This window comes from Lottia gigantea (assembly GCF_000327385.1).
Source record: "Lottia gigantea unplaced genomic scaffold LOTGIsca_10, whole genome shotgun sequence".
Classification (NCBI taxonomy): Eukaryota; Metazoa; Mollusca; class Gastropoda; family Lottiidae; genus Lottia; species Lottia gigantea.
This window is the reverse complement of record NW_008706747.1, coordinates 2,296,888-2,322,520: the sequence shown is the minus strand read 5'-3', so window position 1 is coordinate 2,322,520 and position 25,633 is coordinate 2,296,888. Positions and strand designations below refer to the sequence as shown.

Here is a 25,633-nt window from a genome sequence, read left to right as displayed (position 1 = left end):
TTGCTTTGTTGTCCTAGTTGAAACTAGTATTTATTTTGTTGCAACTGAATTGTACAAATTTACCTTAAAACTTGACTGAGTGAAGAAGCCAGTTATTTTCAAAACAGACTAAATTTTTTTGGATGCAGACACACACTCCTTTATCTTTCGAACATAATTTGGACTGATCTATAAATGCATAACCTTCAACAGCCCTACTCAATGAAATGTTACATTTCAAACAATTGACCCTACATCTAATACAGTATTGTAAGCTTACTCTAAATCTTTCTAAATATTGGAAAAACTTTATTTAGATCAAATCAATGTTCAAGATTTGGGTTAGTAGGTGAACAAGTTTGGCAGATTCTCCTTTAAATGTTTTGACTTCTGTTTATGTTCTTTACTCAATTTGTAGACCTACATTTTTACTATGGAATTAATTTTGAAAGATTGTCTGCCAATGCAATTTGGTGGCTGTTGTTGCTTTGAAAAAAGGATTCTGTTTCTGAAGAATTATGAAATTTTCCAATTTGTCTAAAATGTCAATGTTAGATGTCAAGGTTTGACGTCACAGGTGGTTTAGTCTGTTGGCAAAATTTCCCTCATTGCACTCTGCAAGGTGTTGTCCTTCATACTGTATTCTGTCTAAAGTAAACATTAACTGCTTGTAGACCACCTTAAAGATGACTTGTTGTCATGACCATCATCAGGATAGTAAATTTGCTAATGGCAACTTCTCCCATTGTTTACAGATAAAAGCTGATCCCGTCCACAAGGGTATATGATAATAAAGACTTCAATGTTTGTTCTTCGACAAAATGTCCTCAGTTGCGGGGCACGGCAGTAAAGGGGAGAAAGGCAAGGGAAAGTATACAGCTATCAATATCAACAATCTATATAAGGGCAAAACAACAGAAACACAAAAAACTACTGGTGAGTACAGATGACACCCAAGTTTTTAATTAATTCATTTATGAAAATTGTATACACTGAAATGATCCTTTGGAAATGTTAATACTTTTTTTAGCAGCATTGTTTTGGGACTGGTTACACAGTGATACCAAGGGATTGATAAATTTTTAATGTGGATTAGGGATAATGATTGTACAGACTTGCACAATTCCAATTATCAGTCAATTATTCGATCTTGCAATTCTGCTAAAACTAACGCTAAGAGCCACAGATATTGGATTACAATTTGTAATGATGTTACAGTCAAACATCATAAATGGCCTAAAACCAAATTGCTGCATTCTGTGATACAAGAATAGTGGCTATTATAGTCATGGTATAAGTGTAAAGTTTGTATAGCTTGACATTGTGAAGATGTGAACTTCTTTCTCTTCCTTCTCTTCTTTCTCTTGATGCAGCAGGTAAGGGTCTAGACATCTCAACTTGTGTGAACAACTCTGTTTTTCATTTCAGTTACAAGACAATATGGCTTGCAAAGTTTGGGAAAAGTGGGTAGTGTCCGGCGTATGCCACCACCAGCCAATTTACCAAGTTTGAAAAGTGAAAGTAGTGGAAACGATCCAAACGTCAATTTAGTACCAACCGGAGGTTCAGGTATGTCCAGGATATATTTAGGGGGTTTGTTGGAATTTTGCTGAAAAGTATTTGCAACCGATGCAAGTTGCAGTTAAAAAGGAATTTGACTTTTCTAACTGCTAATGTAATGAATACAGATTTGAAAATCAAGATGGCCAGTGAGACTCTTCATTGATGTGAAATTTGACTATTAGAACATTATATTTGTTCGATAACTGATCCCTCCATCCATTTGTCCACAATTGCTCAGATATACCCTAAAAGGCACAAAGCTATTAGTCTTTTATGCTCTACGCCATCAAAAGTAATGGAACTTTCGCAAATTCAAGCTTTAAGTTTAGATTTAGTTTTAGGGAGTGTAGGTCAACACTAGGCCGATAGAAGCACTAGCCGTGGCAGGTTAAGGTATGGTTTTAATTTGTTGTAAAATTTCAGGATGGGGTGCGAAAGAAAAGGAGAAAGATGGGAGTGGTGTTCAGAATTCATCCTCTCCATCAACCAACGTACCAACTTCTCAACAACCAACACAACCATCAGTCAAGGTAGGCAACTCTTAATAACTTTGCTTCATTATTCTCAATTTCAAACACGACTATCAAGATAGACAACTCTTAATAAATCTGTTACATTCTTCTATAATACTAACAAAATCATCAGCCAAGGTAGGCAACTCTCATTCAATCTGTTAAAATGTTCTATAATTCTGTCACCACTTTCAGCAAAGGTAGACAACTCTTGATAGAATATCTTCATTATTCTTAATTTCAAACACAACCATTTCAAAATATTTTATTTTTCAGACCAGCACACCTGGGGGCACAAATGCAGGTGTAAAATCATGGAGCAGTGTTACAGTAGGTGCAAATATTCAAGGTAAGCACTCCATATCAAATGTGTAAAATTTTCAAAATTATTTCTAAAAAGTCCTGAAAAATAAAGTATTGTACTTTATAAAATTTACCGAAAGTTTGATTGTTGAATTCTGAGTTTGTTTGTTTTGTCTACAGGGGTAGTTGTCAGTCACCAATCACCAATGTTCAAAGAGGAATTCCCCACATTAGCTGGAGACGACAAAGATGGCAAAACACAGAAAGAGGGGGCTGCAGAAGAAAAGGATGTCCCTTATGGACCCGGGCCAAGCTTGCGACCACAGAGTAAGTTCCTTGCTTGTCTGTTTCTGTCTAGACCAAACAATACAGACTAAATTTTGAAAATGAAAACAAATCGGTTCGTTAATGCTGGATTGGTTTTCTATTAGTATCTCTGAGAATTTATTAAGGCCACTTTCTTTGCTTCAAAGCGTTTTGTCAATTACCAAAAACAAGTATCTTCAACACATTTGGGTCTTTTCAATTTGCATAAGTTCACAGGTTTCATTTGATACTTTTAACTAAAATCTAAACCTTGGTGACAAAATCGTGTCTTTTGGTCAGGAAAACGTCAAATAAATTGTTTTGTTTCTCTTGTTTTTAGATGTAGGGAGTTGGCGAGAAGGCGGAGGAAGGGCTACACAACAAACTCCCAAATCCGACTCTACGACATCGCCCTCACAACCTACAGTAAGCCAGACCGAAACACAAGCGAATGGCCCCCAGACCCCGACATCCGTTAGTGGCCAGCAGGTTCCCATGCCCCCTATGCCAGGACGACCTGGTGCTAATCAGGGCCCACCACAAGGTCCGATGCCTATGGGGCCCATGGGAATACCACCACAGTACAGGGGGATGATGCCACCATATGTAAGTTGAAATCGTTTTATCGTTTAAAACCCCTTTTGAGATCCAAACCGAAATGAATTCCAGAATTTAAGGAACAGTCATCATCGGAAAAAAATCTGAATTACAAATCGACCAAATGGACCATTTAATTCCTTTACGTAACAAGGTAATGTCAAAGATCATTTTGTCATTGAGTATATATTTTCTATTTTCCAGATGTTTGGGAGAAATTTTCCAGGACCAGGCTTTCCGCCAAATTATCCTGGAATGCCGCCAAGACCTTTTCCATATGATGGAAGGTAAGAAAGAAAATTATTTTGTCAGTATTTTAACCGGAGACATTAATTTACCTTTGTTTTTCTGGTTGCTTTAAGCAATTTGGGACACTTCTAAGTTGCATCTGTTCGTCAAGATGGGCCAATATGTTTCCTCAGTGTATTGGATATAATGTATACCCCTCAACTTACTAATGAACACTTCCCGACTTATAATTTTTCTATCAATATCAAACAGTTCATGTATAATTGGAAGAGCTCATTTGTTAAATTAAGGGTGATTATTGTCTGTCAAATTTATCTTTATGAATTTTTTTCTTTGTTGTCAGGTTTCCGCGAGGTCCCCCGCCACCCCAGAATCGTCAACAACTACCGCCACCTGGTGGTAATAATGATGAGGAGAGAGATCCCTCTTTCCGTGCAGCTATCATTACAGATAAAGACTTAAAAAACTTTGACCAGATTCTCAAATCTGAGGCTAGTGACGGGGGCTGGGCTGGAGCCCAGGGTGAAATAGATTATAGGTAAGCATGGTTTATATTTTGAGGGGAAGGGGTATGGGTTTAAGGGACTACCTTAAGAAGACAAACACGCCATTGGTTGAGGGAGAAAAAAACTGCGAAGGGCGATGCATTATGGTTCCAATCTCCATTGAAAACAGCACATTCAAAATCTTAAAAAAGAATTCTAGGTTAGTTTAGGTTAAGGACTCTTTGGTGTTCTTTTCAATTCCTTTCTGTCTATTTTGATGTGTGTTTGGTGCAAATTTTAGGATTATATGTTAAAACTTGTGTTGGTGGTGGGGGAGGGGGGATATTGGAGGGCAATATCTACCCTGACTATTATTAGAAATATATGTAACAATTTATCTATTTTCAGTGCTAAACTAGTATTTAGTGATGATGAAGATGGCGGCGACCCAGAAAAAAGGCATGTTTTCATTACTCTTAATTCAAAATGACAAAAGCTGTATAGAAATATTTAACTTTGCCAGTCCTGTAAGGGAAAAATGAAAACAATAATTTCGAAAGATAAGCCTATTGGTTTAGATTTAGTAAAGTAAAAGCCACTCCATCCATTTCATTTTGTTTGTTGCCATTCATGGCTGAAAGCAAGTCTTTGTCTCATCAAAATTCTTTTCCTCCTAACAGAAGAGAGCGTAAGAAGAAAGCTAATCGTGGTTTTGATGTTCGAGATCACCGTGGTGATGGTGAAGATGATTATGATGATCGTCACACACCAAGGTCAGATCGTGATAGAGTTGAAGGTCATAGACGTAGTCCCCTTGATAAAGATAATGACCAGGAAAAGGTATGTGCTTAATTTCATTCACTTTGGTCAAATTTTTCTCATTGCCAACTGGATGGCATTGTCAATAAAGTCTTTAACAGTAGAACACATGACTTCTGTCTTTGTTTCATTTCATGGTTTTGCCTTGCTTTGATAAGTTCCTGGAAAGGTCAATTTGGCTCTGGCCACTAAAACTAATGCATTTTATGATGTCACTAGAGGGTATATACCGGAAGCTATTATTAATATCTATGCAGTTCCTTTCTAGTGACGTCATAAATGGTGCAAATAGATGCTATCAGTGTCCCCGATACACCTCATAATTCCCTTAATGAAACTTGTGCCTAATGATGTCCATCCATGAAATAAGATTAAGGAGTTTCAAGGAAACTTCTGGAAAACCAAATCCCGTCTTCATTAGCCCTCATGATGCAGAAAAGTAGGACGTAAAACTCCATTCATTTCATTTTATTACTGGAAAAGCAAGACAAAAGCCTCATTTGTCATTCTATGATTTACAGGATAGCCCTAGTAGTGGTAATATAGCAAGAGAGAATTGGCATGGACCAGTTCCTCCTCAATTTAGAGGTCAACCCAGACCCCCACATCCTGGCATGGATGGGGTAAGTTGAATATTTTTTTTAGGATTCCTTTTCACTTTATTCCAATAATTTGCTCAATACCTGTACCTCTATTCAGAATGAACAGTGTAAGAGTTTTGGTTTGTCTGTAGTTAAATGAAAATTCAGTCTTGTAATCTTATTGAAATGCCTTGCCGATAAAACTTTTCAAAACAATTATCTGGAGTAAGGTTCACCTGTCATTAAATTAAAAGATACAACTGTCATTAGTTGAAGATCTGTAATGTTTTGATGCATAAGGTAAGTGTACCAAGTTCTTTAATAAGATTATTCCCTGTCCTGGAAAAATTTCCCTCATTCAACACTTCAAAGGGACAAACTGGAAGAGAACAATAGGTCCGAACTTCATATCATTTCTGTTATTTAGAAGAAATATTTTTTTTGTCATTGCAGAGAGGTTGGCCAATGCATCCTTTTGATTATGGCATGAGGGCACCATTCCCTTTTAGAATGCCACACCCAGGCCAGAGACCCCCATTCGGTCATCCATCTGGTCCCCCACCCCCTCAACAACCATCCCCGAGTAAAAAATCAACTGATGATGACGATGAAATGTGGCAACAAAGACGTCAGCAATCGACGGAAGAGGTGCATTCTGCTGTTCAGCGAGCGCGTGCTCGACGTGAAGAGAGTGAGAAGAAGTCTGAGGCTGAACGCAAAGCTGCTGCTCAAGAAAAATTAAAACAATTAGAGGAACGAGTCCGCAAGAGGGAAGACTCGGTAAGTTGAGCTTTATAGACTACTAATAGTGTCATTTTACCTTATTGCACACTGTGTGGAGATGTTGGTCTGAATTTGCCCAGGATGTAATACTCCATTCCATTTCTTTCGAACTGATTTTAGCAATCTTAAATAGTATACTTGAAATTCCTAATAGACTCATGCATTTGCGTTGTCTTGGTTTCCCTCATCACACACTGCATGGCATTGCAAATAAGCAATTTGTCATAACGTCGAGTGCTAGAACATATCTCATTTATCAATTTCTAAATTGGCACTGAAATTTGTCCGGCAAAGAAAACATGACTGTGAAACAACATCCCTGTTTATTATAGAAAACAGAAGATGATGATAAGAAGAGTGAAGTCAGTCGAACCAGTGAGAGCAGTGAGAAAGATCCCAGGGAAAGAGACCCTCCTAGAGCTGAAAGAGTACCCAGCCGCGATGGCTCCAAGGTATGTTGAAATGTTATGCATTCAAGATTTTGATGTCTGAATGTTTTTTGAGCTTGGGTGTAAATGAAGATATTTGGACAATTTTACAGAAATTATTTAAAAAAAATTTGTTTCCAGGGTAACCAAAGTAATTATAATAAATCAAGAAACACAGTGCCACCTCGATTCCAGAAACAGCAACAAGAACAGATGAGGCAGGGTGGAGGTAGTGGACCCACCTCTCAGAGTCCTACCACCCCTGGTACCCATTCTGGTATGCCTCCACAAGGCTTCCGACAGGGGCCACCCCCACCATGGCCCTACGATCCTAGAGCATGGGGTGCCATGCCCCCTTTTATGGATCCAAGATATGCTGGGAGACCTCCAGTTGATATGCAAGGTAGGACAATAGAATTTAATCCTATGGCTTTGGGAATTATTGGGTTCTTGAAGTTGGATTGTCCTTTTGTCTTTTTAGAGCTGCTATATTTATACCCTCTCTCTTTAAGATAGTTGATTTATTGTCTTTGTGAGCCCAGTTAGGTGCAGGACATTAGGGTGTAAAACTCAAAATCAATCTATTTCTACCAAACATATCAGTGTGAGGTAAATTGTACACCATTGGTGTAGTGTTTCAATTGATTTTCCTCGAGGTTGAAAAATGCGTTCAAATGGCAATTGATTTTGAAAGCTCCAGCGTGATTTATTGTTGGGTGGTATTGTAGATACTATTCTATAGAAGCAATGGTCAAGGTCATATATTGTTTTATTTCTATCACAGGTATGCCAATGTTCCCAGCACCAGTCAGACGTAGAACTGATAGTCACGGTTCAGGTGCTGATAGCCAGGATGATAACCGACCACCATCGGAGGGGAATTACGAGCAGCAACAACGTGATCATAGAAACTGGATGGAAGGACGTGGATTTCCTCCACCACATCCAGGTAAGTGTGGTGACTCAGTTAGATACATGAAATGCTTGATTGCTTACCTGAAGGTAAAGTGGTTTAACCCTTTCATAGGTCAAGATGCCCCTGTCAGTGATGCAGGTCGGAGTGGCTGAAACGAAAAAAAAAGTCTAGTTGCTCCAGATGTGTTCTCAAAAGATACCGGAGGAGATAATAGACTTATGCTATTGGCCTGTTAGAATTTCTTCCATTGCGCACTGCATGGCACTGTCCTAAGCCAAACTAGAGCAGAAAAGGACCAAAAACTTCCTGTCTAAATTTCAGGAGCATTTGATGAAATGAGAAGAGCTCAGTATTATTATCAGCAAGAATATGAACGTTACGAGCAACGCAAGTAAGTATCTTTTACTTTCAAAAGTTTCAAGAATTCTCAAAGAAAGAGACCACTTTAGAGTTGTTGCATTCAGTTGGTGTATATTAAAATGCATTCAGGTGTTTCAAATATGAGGGATTCATAAGATACATTGCCGTTAATATATATGGTGGTTCAGTGAGTTAAAATGCTTGTTTGCTTATTCAGTCGCCCATTTGATATCCACTTCCAGCTAACGGCTATCACAGACTAGGTAGTTGTTGGTAGATGACAAGTTAACGCAAACTTCCAGCAAACTGCTATCACACACTAGGTAGTTGTGGTTGTTGGAGCCAGGATCCAACATCAATGGATGGTTTGTACTGTAGTTAAGAATCACCCTTGTTATGCCACCCATTTTAATGCCACCCATTTTAAATTGCAGTTCTCGTGATTTTGAGCGTCAGAATACCACGGAAGAAGATGTGGAATCAGCTACTAGTGAACACGATAGTTATCATAAAGAGGATGACGACCATAGAGATTCATCTCGAGATGTCTTCGATGAAATAAATGATAAAAATGATCGGCATGATCATAAAGGCGAGGATAAGTAAGTCTTGAAACGTTTTGTGCTTTTCTCCATATTTTGGCTAAAACGTGGTTTTGAACACTGAGTGGATACCCTGAACTCCTAAGCTTGAAGCATATGACGTCATTGTTTTGTGACATCATTGTGAAGGACCTTATATGGTGGCGCCATGGTATATATCCCAAATTATGTTTCTGGTAAAACTGCCACCAGTGGCAGGCTAGGTTGAAAGGCTAGATAGATTAGGATATGTTCAAATTCACAGAGTTGACAGCTACTGAAATAAGAGTTATTGCCCTTTACTAATCATAGTATCTGTTATGTGAGATAGTAGGTGTAGAGATTGATAATCATCCCCACCTCAATACAAAATCTTGAAAAATTGAAATTTAGTGTTCAAATTCACAGAGTTGACAACAATTAAAATAAGAGTTAATCCCCTTTTCTAATTCTATCCATCATTGTACATTCAGAGTAAAAGAAAGCCACAAAGACAAAGGTCGAGGAGGGGAAAAGGAAGAGAAGAAGAAAGACTCTAGGACTAGTGGAGATGACAGTATAGAAGAGAAGGAAGATCGATGGACTGGACATGGTCAGTACCCTTCGCGACCGGTCAGACATGGTTCTTCTCCAGGATCTTTACGCTCTTACAATAGTGAGCACGAGAGACCTAGTAAGTATAGTTTTTAGTTGATTTACTTCAGAACTATGGAAGCCAAAGAGGTCTTGTTTTGAGTAGGGCTACTTAAAAGGCATGTTCACCATTTATGATTTAATTGGGGGTCATCTATGGCTTCAATTTGCACCATTCTAATTTTCATTATGTTATATAACACTTAGAGTTAGTGAAATTGCAGGAACCACAGATGTCTGACTGGAAATTAGAATGGTGCAAACAGATGCTATAAGTGTCTCAAATACACAAAATAACCTTTAGAATATATTGATTTACAAGCTGTCCTTGTCTTATGAAGGCCAAATACTACTAAGAACTTTTTCAAAGGATTTAAATTTATTTCAAAAGAAATAATATCCATGTTATATTTCCAGGAAGAGAGAATTACCACTATTGTCCACCACCCATGCCCCAACCACAACAACCACCTCCCTCGCGGAGTACCAACTACACGTCGTTAAAACGTAGCGCATCCAGCATGTCCACCAGCTCAAACACTTCTCAGGAACGTAAAAGTGATTCACCCAAAGAAATTTCTAATGAGAAGCTTCATACGCAGAAGGAATCTCCTAAGGTTCGTCGATTTTTTTTGTCCAGAGGTCAAACTTCTTGTGAATCCTCCTGTATTTAGAACAAGAAAACAAATTCTTTTCCTTTTTGTTTTTTCTGATATTTTTTTCGTCACCATTGTGATCTAACAAGTCCTTTACCACAGTTCTGTTCTCTTGTAGCTAATATTAACCAATCAAGATGTGTTATGTTAATCCAAAGAGGCTGCCATATTGCTCAAAATTGGGTTTCGCTATCCCAAAATTTTTCATTGTTATCTAGTTATGGATAATTTTGAACAAATTTAAACTCAAGTTGTTCTGGTTGACCAGAAATTAAAAGTCTGAAGATCCACATTTATATTTTTTCCAGGAAACCATAAGAGATGTTAAAATTCAAACCAAAGATTTGAAAAGTTCTGAAAGTCGAAACGACAGAGACTACGAGAAACCTAAAAGAAATGAGGTCTCTCATCGCAATGAGTCCAGAGATGTCCGGCTAGACTCCCGAGACCATCGGCAAGATCCTAGAGATCGTCAAGACTCCCGAGATCATAGACAAAATCACCGTGACAGCAGACCTGATACGAGAAATAGTCGTGACAACCGTCAAGATCGTGATCACGACAACCGATCCGAGCAGAATGATAGTCGCCGTGAAAACCATTGGGACAATCGTCAACAGCCTTCACCCAAATCCAAATGGGACAAACCCCCCAGCAAGAACGATTGGATCGGCAAAACCAAGAAACCAGAGTGGGAAAAGTCAGGCAGAAATGATCGTGATACTCGAAGTCCCAAAACAGAAAATGAACCAAAATCTCAGAAGAATGAATGGGAACCGAAACCCCAGAAAACAGAAAGTTGGGAACCCAAGAATAAAGAGTCGAATACGTGGGATAGTAAACCAGTTAAACTAGACAGCCAGGAGACTCCAAAACCAAAAGCTGAAGTTGAAGTAAAACCACAGAACTACTGGTGAGTCCAAAATTCTTAATTCCAGAATATCTTGGGAACCAGATATGTATTTGATTAAATGATGCCAAGTTGGTGATCACATTTGTCATTACTGGTTGTAACACAGTTGGTAAAAGCTCTAGAATCATTTGCTTACTTGAATCAAACCAGTGATGACCTTGTTATTCCAGTCGACCCAGCTGTAAATGGGTACAGAGGAAAGATCAGTGCCAGGTTTTGATAAGGATCAGCTGTTAGGTAGGATCCTCTGGAAGTTGATATCCTTGTAAAAAATTGTGGTTTTGTTCAAAAATTTAGAAAATCCTGTCCACTTCTGATATTGTGAATAATTCTATATTTTTAGGGAGAGAAACAAAGAGAAGCAAGAAGAACAGAAGAGAGCTGCAGCAGAAAAGGACAAAGAAAATGTTGAAAAGCAAGTTGAAGAAAGTCCAAAATCTCCAACAGAAAAGAAACAAGAGCATGCGAACCAGTCTGGAAGACCACCAGTGAAGCGAAAGAAGGACGAAGATTATCGGTACGACAGTCGTCAAGATCGTTACCGAGACGATGGTCGTATGTCTGGACGTGGTCGCGAATTCGTACGAGGTAGAGGGCGTGGTAGAGCAAGAAGCCAAAGAGGAAGTTACACTTCAAGGGGACGAGGTCGTGCTGATTATCGCAGCTACGATAGATCGTATCAAAGCAGTGGTCGCTCGGACTACAACGCGAAGGGAAGTATTGGACGTTGGGGAGAGAATGAGGATGAAGCTGCCGAAGACTTCGAAGCGTCCAAAAGACGTCGAGGAAAGGATGAGGATAGCGACGTGTCTGTGGATGATACGAGTGGTTCCTTTAGTGAAACGTCAAGTGAAAGAACTTCTGAGGCACGAGACAATTCTCGTCCGAAAGATTCGTCAAAAGACTCAAAACCAAAAAGCGCTAAAGATGACACGAAGCATCAGCCAAAGTCTGAAAATCGTGATAATCGTGAAAAACGTGATAGCAACGAGAGGAATTCTAGTCGGAACAGCCATAATCATCGTGATCACCGCGGAGGATACAATGACAAGAGGTATGATGACAGATATAGGAATAACGAGCATCAAGATGGTGGACCCAGAAATAACGCCTTTGTTCCCAGAGGGGAACCTTCTCGACGTGGAAGAGGAGGTAAGTTAGAATTTTTGATCTTCTACATAAGCTTCAGAAATTAAACGGAATGGAGTTTTACATTGAACTTTTTTGTATCTGTCTTGGTGAATTAGGACAAGTTGGTTCTAGAGAAATTAATTATGTGCTGTTAGCTCACCATGTTGCAAGTTGGGTTGTGGTCTACTGAGCAATAAGTGCCATCATGCCATGGGTCCAAATCCTCAAAACCAGTACTTTCAACATCTAATACGGTCATTTACTGAATGGTATTTGTGTTGGCTAGGGCAATTCCCTTGCATAAGTACCAAGCTGTTCAATCCCAACATATCAAGCTACCTTTTCAATTTTCCTACAATTTTGAAATTTTGTTTTCAGGTAACAGTGTACCAAGAGGTGGACCTCGTGGTAAAAGATATATGTCTGGACCTCCTAGAGGTGGATTTGGTCGACCACCCAGTAATAGTGGAGAATCACGCAATAGAGACAATCAAAATGATAGCAGGTAAGGACAGTACCATCTAACTTATTTATGGGTTCCATTTATCTGATTGGTCAATCCTCAAAATCAATTTCATAGTTTGTTACATCAGTTTTTTTTTTGATTGTGTCTTTGTTAAAATTTTGTGGAACGGGAATTGTTTTTGCTGCAAGGGATTCAAACTCCATCCAATTTTATTTTCTGACAAGATTTTTAAGAATCCGTTTCTAAACAAGTTCAAAAAAAAATATCTCCATTTGTTTGTACACAATGATCTCTCATGATAATCATTGCAATATATAGGGACGTTCCATTTTCAGGGAGTATCGTCGATCTGAAAGAAATCAACCGCCACCAAGATTTGCACGACGTGGGGGGTTTCAAGATCGAGGGAGAGGCTATGAAAGAGGACCACGGGGAAGAGGAAGGGGGCGAGGATCAAACTCGGCACCCTCGAGACCTCCGTTAGCCAAGCAGATGTCAAATGAAGGAGAAGAATGGGAGACGGCATCTGAATCCAGTGATTTTAATCGGGATTCAAAAAACGATAAAGATGGAGGTGGAAAAGACCGGAGAGAGCCTCCAATGTCTAAGAAAAGTTTCTCCAACCAGCGGCCATTGAACGATCGTCAAAATCGACGAGTTCCTACCGACAATAGAAATATGGGTGGAAACGACAACCGAAACAACAAAGAAAAGTCCCCAAATCCGACAAAAAACGGGACCGGGCCCCCTAGAAATGGCAACGGGGGTCCAAAAAACAAAGCCTCGATGCACTCGAACTATAAGGAGAACGTGAATGTTTATAGAGTCGATAGTATCGTACATACTGACCAAACAGCTATCAATAACGCCATTAATAATATCAGCATCAAGTAAGTCTGAAATTTCTTTTTCACCCCTGTCTTCTGCCATATTCCTTTGTGTCTAAGATGCTTGCTGCTTACCTGTAGGTTCAATCTTATGACTTTTGAACCCACTTATAAAAGTTTAGGCTAGTGCTGGTGTCCTTGCTTAATTCCTTCATTGCACAGAGCATGATGTTGTCTGTCCAAACAAGTCTAATCTTGATTCTTTCATTAATGGTTTCTGACTCACTCCTTGCAAAAATTCAGATTAGTAACATCTTTGTCCAGTCTCACTCAGACACAGAACTCCCATTGTCGCCATTTTAACCATTACATCCTCACATATTCAATGTATTTTACAGGAAAAGAAAGAGTGAACTGAGTGATGTATCTAAGCCATTACCTACAGAGAAAGAGAAGAAAGATGCCTTAGCCAATATAGACATTAATAACTATGCTAGTAAGTTAATCTTCAAGCATATTAAAAATCTCTGAACTGTCGGAAATCCTAAAGGACAAGGCAATTGCTACCGTTTTGTAAAATTTCCCTCATTGCACACTGCATGGTTTTAGTGTTTAGATTTTAGTCCAACAGTATTCGCTAAATTTGAGCAGAAATGTACTTCTGTTTTGTTTCTGCCCTTGTCCGTCTGCTCAAGTCTGTTAATAAAAATTTTCTGCGTATTTTGTAGGTGTAGTGGTAATTGATGATCAACCAGAGGTCACCATTGATGACCCGACTTTTTTATTTGAGAAAGATGATGGGTTTCAGGAAGTAACGTATAAAAAGGCTGTACCTAAGAAAAAACAAGAGACTGAACTAAAGAAAACGGAAGTGAAAAAGGGAGCTAAAGTAAGCATGGGTCTCCTTAAAATAAATTTTAACTAAGGTTAATGATTTGATTTTTGAGGGATATAGATTGCTGTTTACCAGTATGGATTAGGCTGCATTCGATACATGCTGTGAAAATAGTGTTTATGACTTATAAATATATTCTCAATTTTATGGTCATGGTGGGCGAAGAGGTTGTGTTAGCAGTGTTAATATATTTCTATGTACCAGTTCCAAGCTCTTTATCAACTTTTGTTGACTGTCAATTAGATCTATTTGGTATTGTTTTCTAGGTTGTTGCCAAGCCAAAAGGAATGTCGTCTGCTAAGATAGATCGTCAGCGCTATGGTAAATCTAGCCGTCTGCCGCCACGTCTGGCCAGAAAGAAAGAGGAGGAAGAAAAAGAGAAGGAAATGAGTAAAAATATAATGCCAAAAATAGAACAGTGGGATAATGACTTGGCCAATGATATACCAGCTAATTCTACCAGCCTAGACATAGACTCCACTAAAAGTAAGTTCCAGGAACATTTTCATCGGAAACATTTAGTGAGATTCTATGGTACTTACTGAAGGACAAAATATTAGAAGCAAAATGACAAAACTGACTTTTGATGGCTTCAAGAGTGATATTTTCTTAATTTTCTTTTGAGGGAACAAGCTCGTGCATATCTTGAATAACAGAATTTTTATTCCATGGCCGGTGTTTTGAAGAGTTGGACCTGTGATGGCTTTTGATCTAGGAAATCTTGGGCTAGTTAGATCGTTGTCTACTAAGACAGCCATATTGTCAGTAGCGAATTGGATTGTTGTGTGTCTGGGTTTTCTATGTAGATCTCTGCCATCCAATTGCAGAGGCTCTCGCTCTGTTTTCCCTATCACCTCCAAATGATTCTATATTTATTCAATTGTATTTCAGGCATGACAACCGTCGCCGTGACTCCAGTTGTCAAGACAACCACAGTGAGCGTGCCCTCGGCTCCAGCTCCCGTACCTACTGTCAGCGCCTGGACCAAACCAATCAACTTCTCAGTCAGTGCTTCCGGGCACGAAATGAAGTTTGAGAAGGGAGGCAACAATGATAACCATGACAGTGGGATTGACGTAAGTGACCGGCCTAATTCAGCTGGCTCTTCAACTCGCAGCTCCCCCAGTGCAGAAAACAAGCTTAAAGATGACAAGAAGGTACCTGGAATCGAACTCTTAGCGCCCTGTTAACGGGTGACGGGCATACTGCATGAATTATTTGTATATAATCGTTGTTGTAGACAACCCAGTAGCAAATTTAGAAAGCATTATATTTTATCAGGAGTCTTTTAGAGGCTATGATTAGTTAGAAAGGTTTTGGAAATTTTGGAAATGCGTGAAGGATGCCACAAGTTGAAATTTTTTGTCAATATTTTGCTAAAAAAATATTTGATTCTTGTTTCAAATATCGTATAATCCTTTTGATTTTTCGGAAAATAAGACCATAGATTGCTAAAAAGTTTACTATCTTATTTTGAAATGCCAAAATATGGCTATTGCAGCTTGCATTCATGGCAAATTTCCCTTATTATACACCGCAAAGTGTCCTTGAAAAATGCAAAGTAAGAATATTCTCAAATGATAGTATGAATGATTCAGCGCTTCCATTTAGCAAAAAGTATTTTTATACTGGCTTAAAAAAAAAATAACCACTGAGGCTTTCCTTCACAAATTTCTGGATATTTTCAGTAGATAATCAAATTTGTTAAACAACCTTAGAAAATTGAAAATCTGCAAAAGCACTACTAATTTTTTTTTTGTAATTTTCTTAAAAATCTTTTTCTTGCTAATTCCTTGTTTTCAAAACACTTTAGCACTTTCAAACTATTTTTTATTAACATTTTTTTTTTTACCAAATTTTCTCCATGCGAATTTAGACTTGTCTTCTAAAGCAGCACGATCAATAAGCTTGTCTCTCAACTGTGCATTAGTCGTAGCTGAGTAGGTCTAGCTTTACATTATCTGGCTTCAACACAGGAGGTACGAGTCTTATAGAACTAACCCTTGATCCAACATACAGATTTTTTAATCCATAGTCTTAACCAATAATAAAGGTCAAAGTTGGTGGAAATGGCTTCTTTTTGCATCATTCAAATTCAGATGTCTGTGGTTCCTGTAATTATAGAAATTCTGAACAGGATATGAAGACACTTAACGCTCAGTTATGGAATTGCAGGAACCACAGACATCTGACTTGAAATTGGAATGATGCAAATCAATGCTATCAGTGTCCCTGATATTCATGAAAAATTTAGAAAACCTCTTTACAATCCCTTTAAATGGTGTTTTACATATCTACTTGTTGGAGCAAGGGTTTCAAGATGAAGACTCAATCCTCCTTGAAAGACGCGAGATGGCTTTAGATATAGCTTTAGGGTACCAAACAGGCTTTAAAAAGTGTAACCAGAAAATGACCTGGCACTAGAAATTGTACAAAGTGGCTTAATGCTTTCTATTTTTTTTTTTCTTAATTAAAATTAACAAATGAAAGTTTTTACAGCTTTGAATACTTATGATTTCAATGTTTTTTGTATTTTTGTTTTGTTCAGTGATTATTATGGGCTATTTATTTAATTGTAGGTGGTAGTGGATACTTTCAAGGCTTCTGATATGGAGATTGGTGAATTTGAAGCCCCTAAACCACAAAGGCAACCTAAGGTTAGTGAAATCTTAAGTAATTTTTCTGTTTCCATAGTTCATCGCTACTAACAATAAACAAAAGCCCTGTGTATCATTAACATTTCTCGACCGTTGATAATCAAAAAGGAGGTTCATGCTGGTGTCCTGCCAAAACTTTCCCTCATTACACACTGCATGGTGTAACCGTCTTCACAAGCAAAAACTGGCGCCGAAAAGGTGAAATTTCATTTAATTTCTTCTACAAAGTCATAAATTCTTGTGATCCCTTATTAGTTGAAAATCAAAAAAGAGTAACTCGATGACGCTGTCCTTTCAGAAACTTTCCCTTTTTGTACACTGCATGGTGTTGCTTGCCCTCAGTAGCCTTAAAATAGGCACTGAAACTCATTTAAGTTCTTCCACCATGGCATCCATATAATATTAATCTGTTTAACTCTTTTTTTTTCCAGATAAGTACAGGTTCAACCTCAGCTCGTGGAGTGAAACCTATAACTAAAGATATCCAGGTTGTATCTGTAGTAGATGACTTGAAGAAACAGTCTACTGAGATTATTAAAGAACAGCGTAGAATCACTACCATAGAGAAAACTGAACCTATACAGATGCCAGCTTTCAAAGATACGCTGTTTGGAAAGGTATGTCAAGAGTTATTGCTCTTGTTTAACCTGAATTTACTCATTGATGTCTTGGAATGTAATGAAAACTCTTTGACTTGCTTTTAGTCCTAATTTCTTTGATATAATTTTTGAGAGTCAACATTGGTTTGGAAATAGTGTTAAAATCAAAGAAAAGTGTTGGTTAATTTGGAAAATTTTATCTAATTGTGCACTTCATAGTGTGATCTAATAGGCAGAAGGAAAGGACATTAAACAAGAAATCTGTTTTGTGCAAAATATTTGCTAAATAACTGAACCTTCTGCTCTATTCTCCCAAGGGGGGCTACTCTTAAAACAGTCATAGTTTCCAGACCACAATAACATCACTAATTTATTCCATTGTAGGGTGACAACACTATGAATTTAGATTTTGAATTTGATGCAACGTTGGTGAACATAACCGAGACAAGAATAGAATCGGAACAAATTGTGATGTCTTCCACAGATGTATGTAAGCCTGTCAGCACCAGCAGCGTCACAGGCACTAGTCAGCCTGTCATTACGTCACCTACGTCACCTTCCACACAGGATCTCAACCAGAAGATAGCTCAAGTGAAGAAAGTCTGGGAGAGTTCTTCTATGAAGACTGTTTATGAGAAACCGTAAGTAGAATTCGAGTTCCTATTTTTGGCTTTCAATATTCTGAGTTAACAGTATGTTCTTTTCTTAATTCAAAAAATTCCAGGATGCTTGTATGCTCGAAAAGTTCCTGATGTTGAATAAATGTTCTGAAATTGCAGGATGCCAGAGTCTACGACGCCACGCCAATCCATCAGTTCCTCCATCGACGAGAGTTTATCAAACAGCAACAATAACAACACCTTTGACTCGTTTCCGACTAGCGAGGTAGAGAGGGCGCTCACTCCAGTCCAGAATAACATGGATAACGTTATTTCTAGCCGTAACGATTTGAGCAGTTACCATAGCGACAGTAACAACTTCTCGCCTAGCCAGTCATCTCTATCACCCAGACCACACGACTATCTGAACTTCTCAAACACCATGGATATGAAAATGGAGAATGACCATAAACCTAACTATATGTCGGAACCCAGTAACGTCTGCAAGGTATTTTATTTGAAATCAAAAAGTGATACAGTGATGGGGATGACGTGGAAAAAGAGTCTAGTATTGCGGATGGGACAATAAACCCAGGCCCTGTCTGCTACAGGCTGTGCACGTTAAAGACCCCTAGACAGTGGAAATCGAAAAAGAGCAGGCTAATGCCGCTGTCCTCCCAAAACTTCCCCTCATTGCACACTGCACGGTGTTGCTCTCCTTCATTAGTCCATTAAGGTGCAGAAATGCAGGGTACAATCTTCCATTAGCTAACTATTCTGAGAAATTTCCAATTGGTTGTTCCATGTGGATCATGCAATTGAAATGGAAAGTAAACTGATTGGATGATGACGTTCTGTCTCGCAGACGATAAAACAACCAATGAAGTTTTATATGATAAATTATGTCTGCAATGTGATAATCTAGTCGTGGAAGCGCAAGGACATGGGAGATTTTACTCTGCCACCAAGAACCTTTAGGCGATGGGTCTGTCTAAGTGAAAACTGTAACTTCAGATGTTTAGAAGGAATATTTTCTTTTCTAGGTGAAACCCCAGCAGTTTCAGACAATAGATTTCATCATGTCAAATACCAACAACCTGATGTCTAGTATGTCTGCTGTACCCAGTCCTCCAGTCGTCGTCCAAAATCAACCTCCGCCATTTCAGACAATACAGCTGGGATCACAGTTACTCACTCCTGAATCTAGGGTAGGTGTTAGTTAACATCCTCTTGCTACCAAATTGTGCAGGGTATTACCAATTGTACCATGATAGATGGTTACATTATGTTTTGCCTTGTGCATTTGATTTAGATTTGTATTGAAGAGGGTGGGGTGTAGCGCAGTTTGTTATAGCGTTGGAATCTTTACACGATGTCATTAATTTGTTTACTTCAAGCAAATGGTGGTCATGTCAGATTTTCCCAATTTTTACTTCCAGTTTTCGCAGCCAAGTTTTGGGTTCAGTTTGTCTCAAAACCAATCACAACTTGGTCAACAACAACTTGGCCAATCCTCGAGTTTCTCCCAACCAAGTCTCTTCGTACCAACACCAAACCAAGATCTGTACCAACAGCAACCATCACAGCTAGCACCCTTTCAACGTAACCACAGCTTCAACCAAACACCCCAACAGAATTACGGACAAACCCAACAGAATTATGGTCAAACACAGCAGAACTACGGTCAGACGCAACAAAATTATGGACAGAATCCTACCCATAATACCATAATGGTGTCATCGACATCATCATTAATGTCCACCTCCATCAAACCACCCTCAACTAATAATTATGGTAAGGCCATTTTCTTACAGCCACTTTTTCGCTGGTAATGACATGGCCTAAATGATTTTGATTTCTGCAGGGTGGCCATTAAGTTGCTCTAAAGATAAAGCTTGCAAATTACTGTGAGCTAATTGTTTGGGCAGATGTTTTACTGTTGATATTCTGTGATGCTGTCTATGCAGAGGCCACTTTGTAGCACTCTGTTATGTGTACATTTACTCTTTTGATCTTGTCTTGCAAAATTTACTTCATTGCTCAATGTACATCTTCAACAAATAAAAAGTGACAAGATGACTGGCCCTACTAGTGACGAAATCACACCAGTGTGTCATGTTAGAGGAACTAGGTAAGGCCATAGTTGGGCTAGTAGAAGGAAAGAGCCATGTTTTCAGCAATTTAAAAACGATTCCATTCTTTCCAGGCTCCCTACAGAAGAATATGTCCAGTGGTTCAGTACAATATAACCAAGGATTGAACAGTTCCTCAGTTCATCAGCCCAGTCAGATGTACATTCAGTATGAACCCACAACTCCTATGTTCGGTAACAACCAGATACTGACAGCTTCCAATCAACCCAATCCTTCCCAGAATGCATCACAGTTGATAGGATCTCAACTGGTGCAGCAGAGGTAAGTAAGGCTCTTCATTTAATAAGATTGGAGGTAGAAAGAGTACAGTGCATTAATTGTAATTATGCCTCATATTTTGATAAACTATTTAATTGTAATTATGCCTCATATTTTGATAAACTATTAATTGTAATTATGCCTCATATTTTGATAAACTATTTAATTGTAATTATGCCTCATGTGTTGATAAACTATTTAATTGTAATTATGCCTCATATTTTGATAAACTATTTAATTGTAATTATGCCTCATGTGTTGATAAACTATTTAATTGTAATTATGCCTCATGTGTTGATAAACTATTTAATTGTAATTATGTGTTGATAAACTATTTAATTGTAATTATGTGTTGATAAACTATTTAATTGTAATTATGTGTTGATAAACTATTTGATTGTAATTATGTGTTGATAAACTATTTAATTGTAATTATGTGTTGATAAACTATTTAATTGTAATTATGCCTCATGTGTTGATAATTTATAATTTGTACATTGTAGAAGTGGAGTACATAATGTACAGTCTGTACAGCCTTCATCTTACTTTCCTCAATCACAACCTACATTATCTCAGACTGGTTACTTCTCTTCACAATCTCAACCATCTTCAGCCTTACAGGTATAGTTATTAATAATTCTACATTGAAATATTTCCCTCATTGTACACTGCATGGCGTTGTCTGTTTATTTCTCAATGGGGTGCAGAATAGTAGGATGTAAAACTCATTATCATTTCTGATTCTTCACTAAATCTTCCTGCCAGTAGTTGATGTATGCCATTCTGCTACTGGGATTCCTTTCAGAGAGTCCACATATTTTATTTATGAAAGAAGTACACCATTGAATTTACCCAGGGCAGAAAAGGATTTTGTTAAATCCAATTCTTGTCTAAGATGGCCAATTGAATTGAGGGACACTTGTGTCATGGCTATATTTATTTTAATTATTGTTTCAGGGAGCACTTCAACAAGTAGCAGCTTCAGGGCCACAGTTCTCTATTCACACGTTTAATAACGCTGGACAGGGGCTAGGACTGGCTCTCCAGCAGACATCAGGGGCCAACACCACGCCCCATATAAACCTAGGTAACACTGGTTCTAACCAAGCTGGCATGAATAAACCTAATAACCAGTTTAGCTCATTTATACAGCAACAGTCACAGTCTAATCAAAATAACCAGGTAGATTTATTTTTTTTCTTTTAAAAGAAGGACATCTTCACAATGTCAAGCTATTAAGAACTTTGTACTTATACCTTGACTGTAATAGCTATTTTTCTTGTATCTCTGAATGCAGCAATTTGATTGGTTGTACGCCAAAGATGCAGCAAACATAGCCCTATACAGGCTTATAGTTTTCTGCATTTCTCATTACTTGTGTCCATGAAGACTGGAAGTAAAACTCCATTTCATTTCTAATTTCAGATGAAGTCACCCTCCCAGAATATAACACCAAGTAATATGTTGAACACAGCATTGTCAGCCTTGAGTCCCAACTCTAAGGTGTTCACTTCACAAGTTCAACAGAATCGACCCCCACCCCAACAGAGATTCCCGGGCGTGACTCAGTTACCCCAGGGGAATAAGTTTAATAACGCTGCTTTCGTAGCCCAGCAGTTGTCTGGTGCAGGTAAGAACTTAAACTCCATATTTCAAGTTTTCTGGATTGATCCAGAGATTTTTCTTCCCAATTCCCCTGTCAGTGATGCAGATCGCAGGGGATGACATGGAAAAAGAGTTTGGAAGGAACAATAAACTGGGATCCTTCGAAGGTTGGAAATCGAGTATGCTAATGCCACTGGAAAATTTCCCAAATTGCATGACCTTGTCTGTCTTCATTAGCCGAATTAGGTGCAGAAAAGTAGGATGTATAACTCCCAATCATTTTATTTCTGTTTTGACAGCTGGAAGAAGATAAGTTGTGAATTTTCTGAAGAAAACTTGCTCTTAACGCGTCATTGTATTCACAGAAGTTTCATGCCTCTATTCTTTCTGTTACAGCTTCAGTGGTACGACCTTCAATAATGGTAGGAGGGATGGTGAGACCCAACACGGCTCCACCCCAGCCAAGTCGAGGTTCCTTTCCACCTCCCATACAGAGACCTGGGCTGTCTAACACGGGGGTAATAACCATCCCAACTCAGTCTCTTACGCCAGTGATTCCTGCAGCTCTACAACAAGGAGCCACGCCTTCCATGAAGGCCTTACACGAGAAGCAAAGAAGAGAGGTGTTAGCTCATGCCCAGAGTTTTTTAAATCCTCAAAATAAACCGAAGGTCAAGTCACTACCGAAGAGTGACATCTCGGATGAGAAGAGTCCAAGCGATGCTGTAAATACAGCGGAAAGTAAATCAGAGAGTTCCGTTACTAGTAAAGAAAAGTGAGAAATAAGTTTTTTTGTGACATAAACTGTTTTTTTGACAATTTTGTCTTTTGTGCTTTTTAATTTTATTATTGGATGTGAAGTTAAATATGGACTTGGACTGATAATCTTGATACGTATATAGAAGTAGAGACTTTGTAATGTTTTTAAATGTTTTTTTCCGAATGGATAAACTTTTGATTTTCGTTTGTGATGGACTTTTAACATATTATTTGAATGGCCGTGATGCTGGATGAAGAAAGGATATATAGAAAATGAATCAGGCGTTATAGAACCAGGACGTGGCACTCAAGACATTTATACTGAACGGAATTTCTGCCTACGAGATTGAAAAATGAATACGTAATTTGATTACGATAAAATCTCGAAAAATGGGGATATTCTTCAAATTATTTTGAAGCCGATGTAAATTTCTGTTTATTTATTTCTTATTCTGAATGTGTGCCAAAAATGAAATCTCACTAATTTCGGGAAGCAATTTTTGAAACGCGCGTGAAAAATTTGTATTTAATATTTTCCAAAGCTCCGTGTACAAAGATGTAAAACTTAATTTTCATAATCCTCTGTAAATTGCCCATTTTTATCTACCCTTAATCATAATACTGGTATCGCAGACGTTTCAAAAGTTGCCTCCCCTTTTTAATCATTCATATATTGGACCATATTTTTAGCGGTCTTTCGCCATTTTTGTGGAGTTGCATCACTTAAGGATTGTGAATAAAAATACTTGTGATATTTATAATTTGTATTTATATGTACATAATTCGCTTTGTACATAATGCAGATATATTAGTCACAATTTATTCCTTGAGTATAGTGAGGACTCTTTACGGCACAAGTGACGTCACGTTGATGTCACCAGCATCAGAAATTTCGTCGAAGTATTACCTCTTAATATCCCCAAGCGTCATTATGTACATTTTTGGGAAATTTTTCCTCATGTTTGTACAAATGTAAATCCTGATGAAGGATTTCCTCAAGAAATTTGTAATTTTCTGTAGTGTTCAGGAAATGTTCAGATATAACCAAGCTTAAAGCAACGCCATGTCCTGTTCACTCGCCTACAGATTCAGTCATTTTATAGCGATTTCTACGAAATCCATTCATATAGCAGAAATTATAGGCAACCATTCTAAATGGACTTGTTTTCATATTTTGCTGAGGAAAGTTACGAAGTATTGTAAAGGCCTATCGTTTTGTAAAATATTTGTATCATATGGTTTGATTAATTGTTGTATTGGTGAAATATAGCTGAATTTCCTTCATGAGTGACCTGGGTCATCAGCCTTCGCTTGGTCATAGGCTTGGTGGACTGACCGAGGTCACAAGCTAAGTTAGGTAACTCTGCCTTCCTACGACTGTAATCCATTATTGGCCTATTTAATTATAAAATGCTTTTTTAGATTGCTCAGTCAGAAGTCTGCCTTTGAAGTTTTCAAGCTTGGATGGTAGACTGTGCCCCAGTTCCATCCATAGCTGACATCTGAGCCCCATTTTGCAAGCTTGTCCTATGAGGTGCCCCATTTTGCAAGCTTGTTCTATGAGGTGCCCATTTTGCAAGCTTGTCAGATGTGGTGCCCTATTTTGCAAGTTGAGCATATGAGGTGCCCCATTTTGCAAGCTGAGGATATGAGGTGCCCCATTTTGCAAGCTGAGCATATGAGGTGCCCTTATTTGAAAATTGAGTCTATTTGGTGCCCCCCAGTTGTGAGTAAAGGTTTTTAAATGGTAAGGTTTATGTTCAAAAGAAGGGTGTGGCATGCCCTCCACTCCTCTCCCCTGATGTAAATCTTGTCATTTTAGTTTTCAATGTCTTAAATAGATGTTATTTCATTTTTTTTAAAAAAAAAATACAGATTATTATTTATGTTCAATTGTAAATGTTTAGACTTCGTTTTATTTTTCTGATTTGGTCTATCTAGCCAGCAAGATGTCATTACCCCCACAAATCCGGCTCTACACAGATGTGATTGTCCTGGTTAGGGCTGGGCCAGACCAAAAATAGATTGGAATACACTCCCATAAAAAGTGGGTCTGGCCCTAACCGTGACAATATAGCATTGCCATATCACATACCAGGAACATGTAGGGTCAGATCTGTCGAGCTGCCCCATTACCCTGCATTTTGTGTTAGTGTAGCCTTGAATAATGAGTCTCAATTGTAAGTTATTGAAAAGGGACAATGGCTTAATAAGCCACCTGGATCAAGATATTTGACCCTAGGATAAGCCACCTGGATCAAGATATCTGACCCTAGGATAAGCCACATGGATATCAAGATATCTGACTAGGATAGGCCACCTGGATATCAAGATATCTGACCCTAGGATAAGCCACCTGGATATCAAGATATCTGACCCTAGGATAAGTCACATGGATATCAAGATATCTGACCCTAGGATAAGCCACATGGATATCAAGATATCTGACCTAGAATAAGCAACCTGGATATTAAGATATCTGACTCTAGGATAAGCCACCTGGATATTAAGATATCTGACTCTAGGATAAGCCACCTGGATATTAAGATATCTGACTCTAGGATAAGCCACATTGATATCGAGATATCTGAGCCTAAGAAAAGCCACATGAATATCAAGGTATATCTGACCCTAGGATAAGCCATATTGATATCAAGGTGTATCTGACCCTAGGATAAGCCACCTGGATATCAAGATATCTGACCTAGGATAAGCAACCTGGATATTAAGATCTGACCCTAGGATAAGCCACCTGGATATCAAGATATCGGACCCTAGGATAAGCCACCTGGATATCAAGATATCTGACCCTAGAATAAGCAACCTGGATATCAAGATATCTGACCCTAGGATAAGCAACCTGGATACCAAGATATCTGACCCTAGGACAGGCCACCTGGATATCAAGATATCTGACCCTAGGATAAGCCACCTGGATATCAAGATATCTGACCCTAAGATAAGCCATATTGATATCAAGGTATATCTGACCCTAGGATAGGCCACATGGATATCAAGAT

At 38.4% G+C, this 25,633-nt stretch overlaps 2 protein-coding genes across 2 annotated transcripts; both read left to right on the top strand.

The window, feature by feature from the left end:
* Positions 1-800: 800 nt before the first annotated feature.
* LOTGIDRAFT_156148 (hypothetical protein) lies at positions 801-2,734 on the top strand (the record flags this gene model as incomplete). The annotated part of the gene is made up of 3 exons (XM_009046169.1): positions 801-915; positions 1,408-1,548; positions 2,538-2,734. 3 exons carry the CDS (start codon positions 801-803, stop codon positions 2,732-2,734), a joined length of 453 nt encoding a protein of 150 aa, XP_009044417.1.
* Positions 2,735-3,003: 269 nt separating this feature from the next.
* Positions 3,004-24,517, top strand: LOTGIDRAFT_229985 (hypothetical protein). The gene is made up of 32 exons (XM_009046168.1): positions 3,004-3,269; positions 3,465-3,547; positions 3,853-4,047; positions 4,675-4,834; positions 5,335-5,436; positions 5,848-6,174; positions 6,510-6,629; positions 6,747-7,008; positions 7,390-7,554; positions 7,843-7,912; positions 8,316-8,483; positions 8,936-9,135; positions 9,513-9,712; positions 10,060-10,664; positions 11,008-11,816; positions 12,174-12,300; positions 12,597-13,151; positions 13,487-13,584; positions 13,817-13,977; positions 14,250-14,469; positions 14,875-15,059; positions 16,563-16,640; positions 17,072-17,257; positions 17,624-17,880; positions 18,019-18,346; positions 18,882-19,046; positions 19,278-19,632; positions 20,045-20,252; positions 20,753-20,870; positions 21,207-21,431; positions 21,675-21,879; positions 22,251-24,517. The coding sequence occupies exons 1-32, from the start codon at positions 3,159-3,161 to the stop codon at positions 22,631-22,633; spliced, it is 7,431 nt and encodes a 2,476-aa protein (XP_009044416.1). The 5' UTR covers positions 3,004-3,158; the 3' UTR covers positions 22,634-24,517.
* The last annotated feature ends 1,116 nt before the right edge of the window (positions 24,518-25,633 follow it).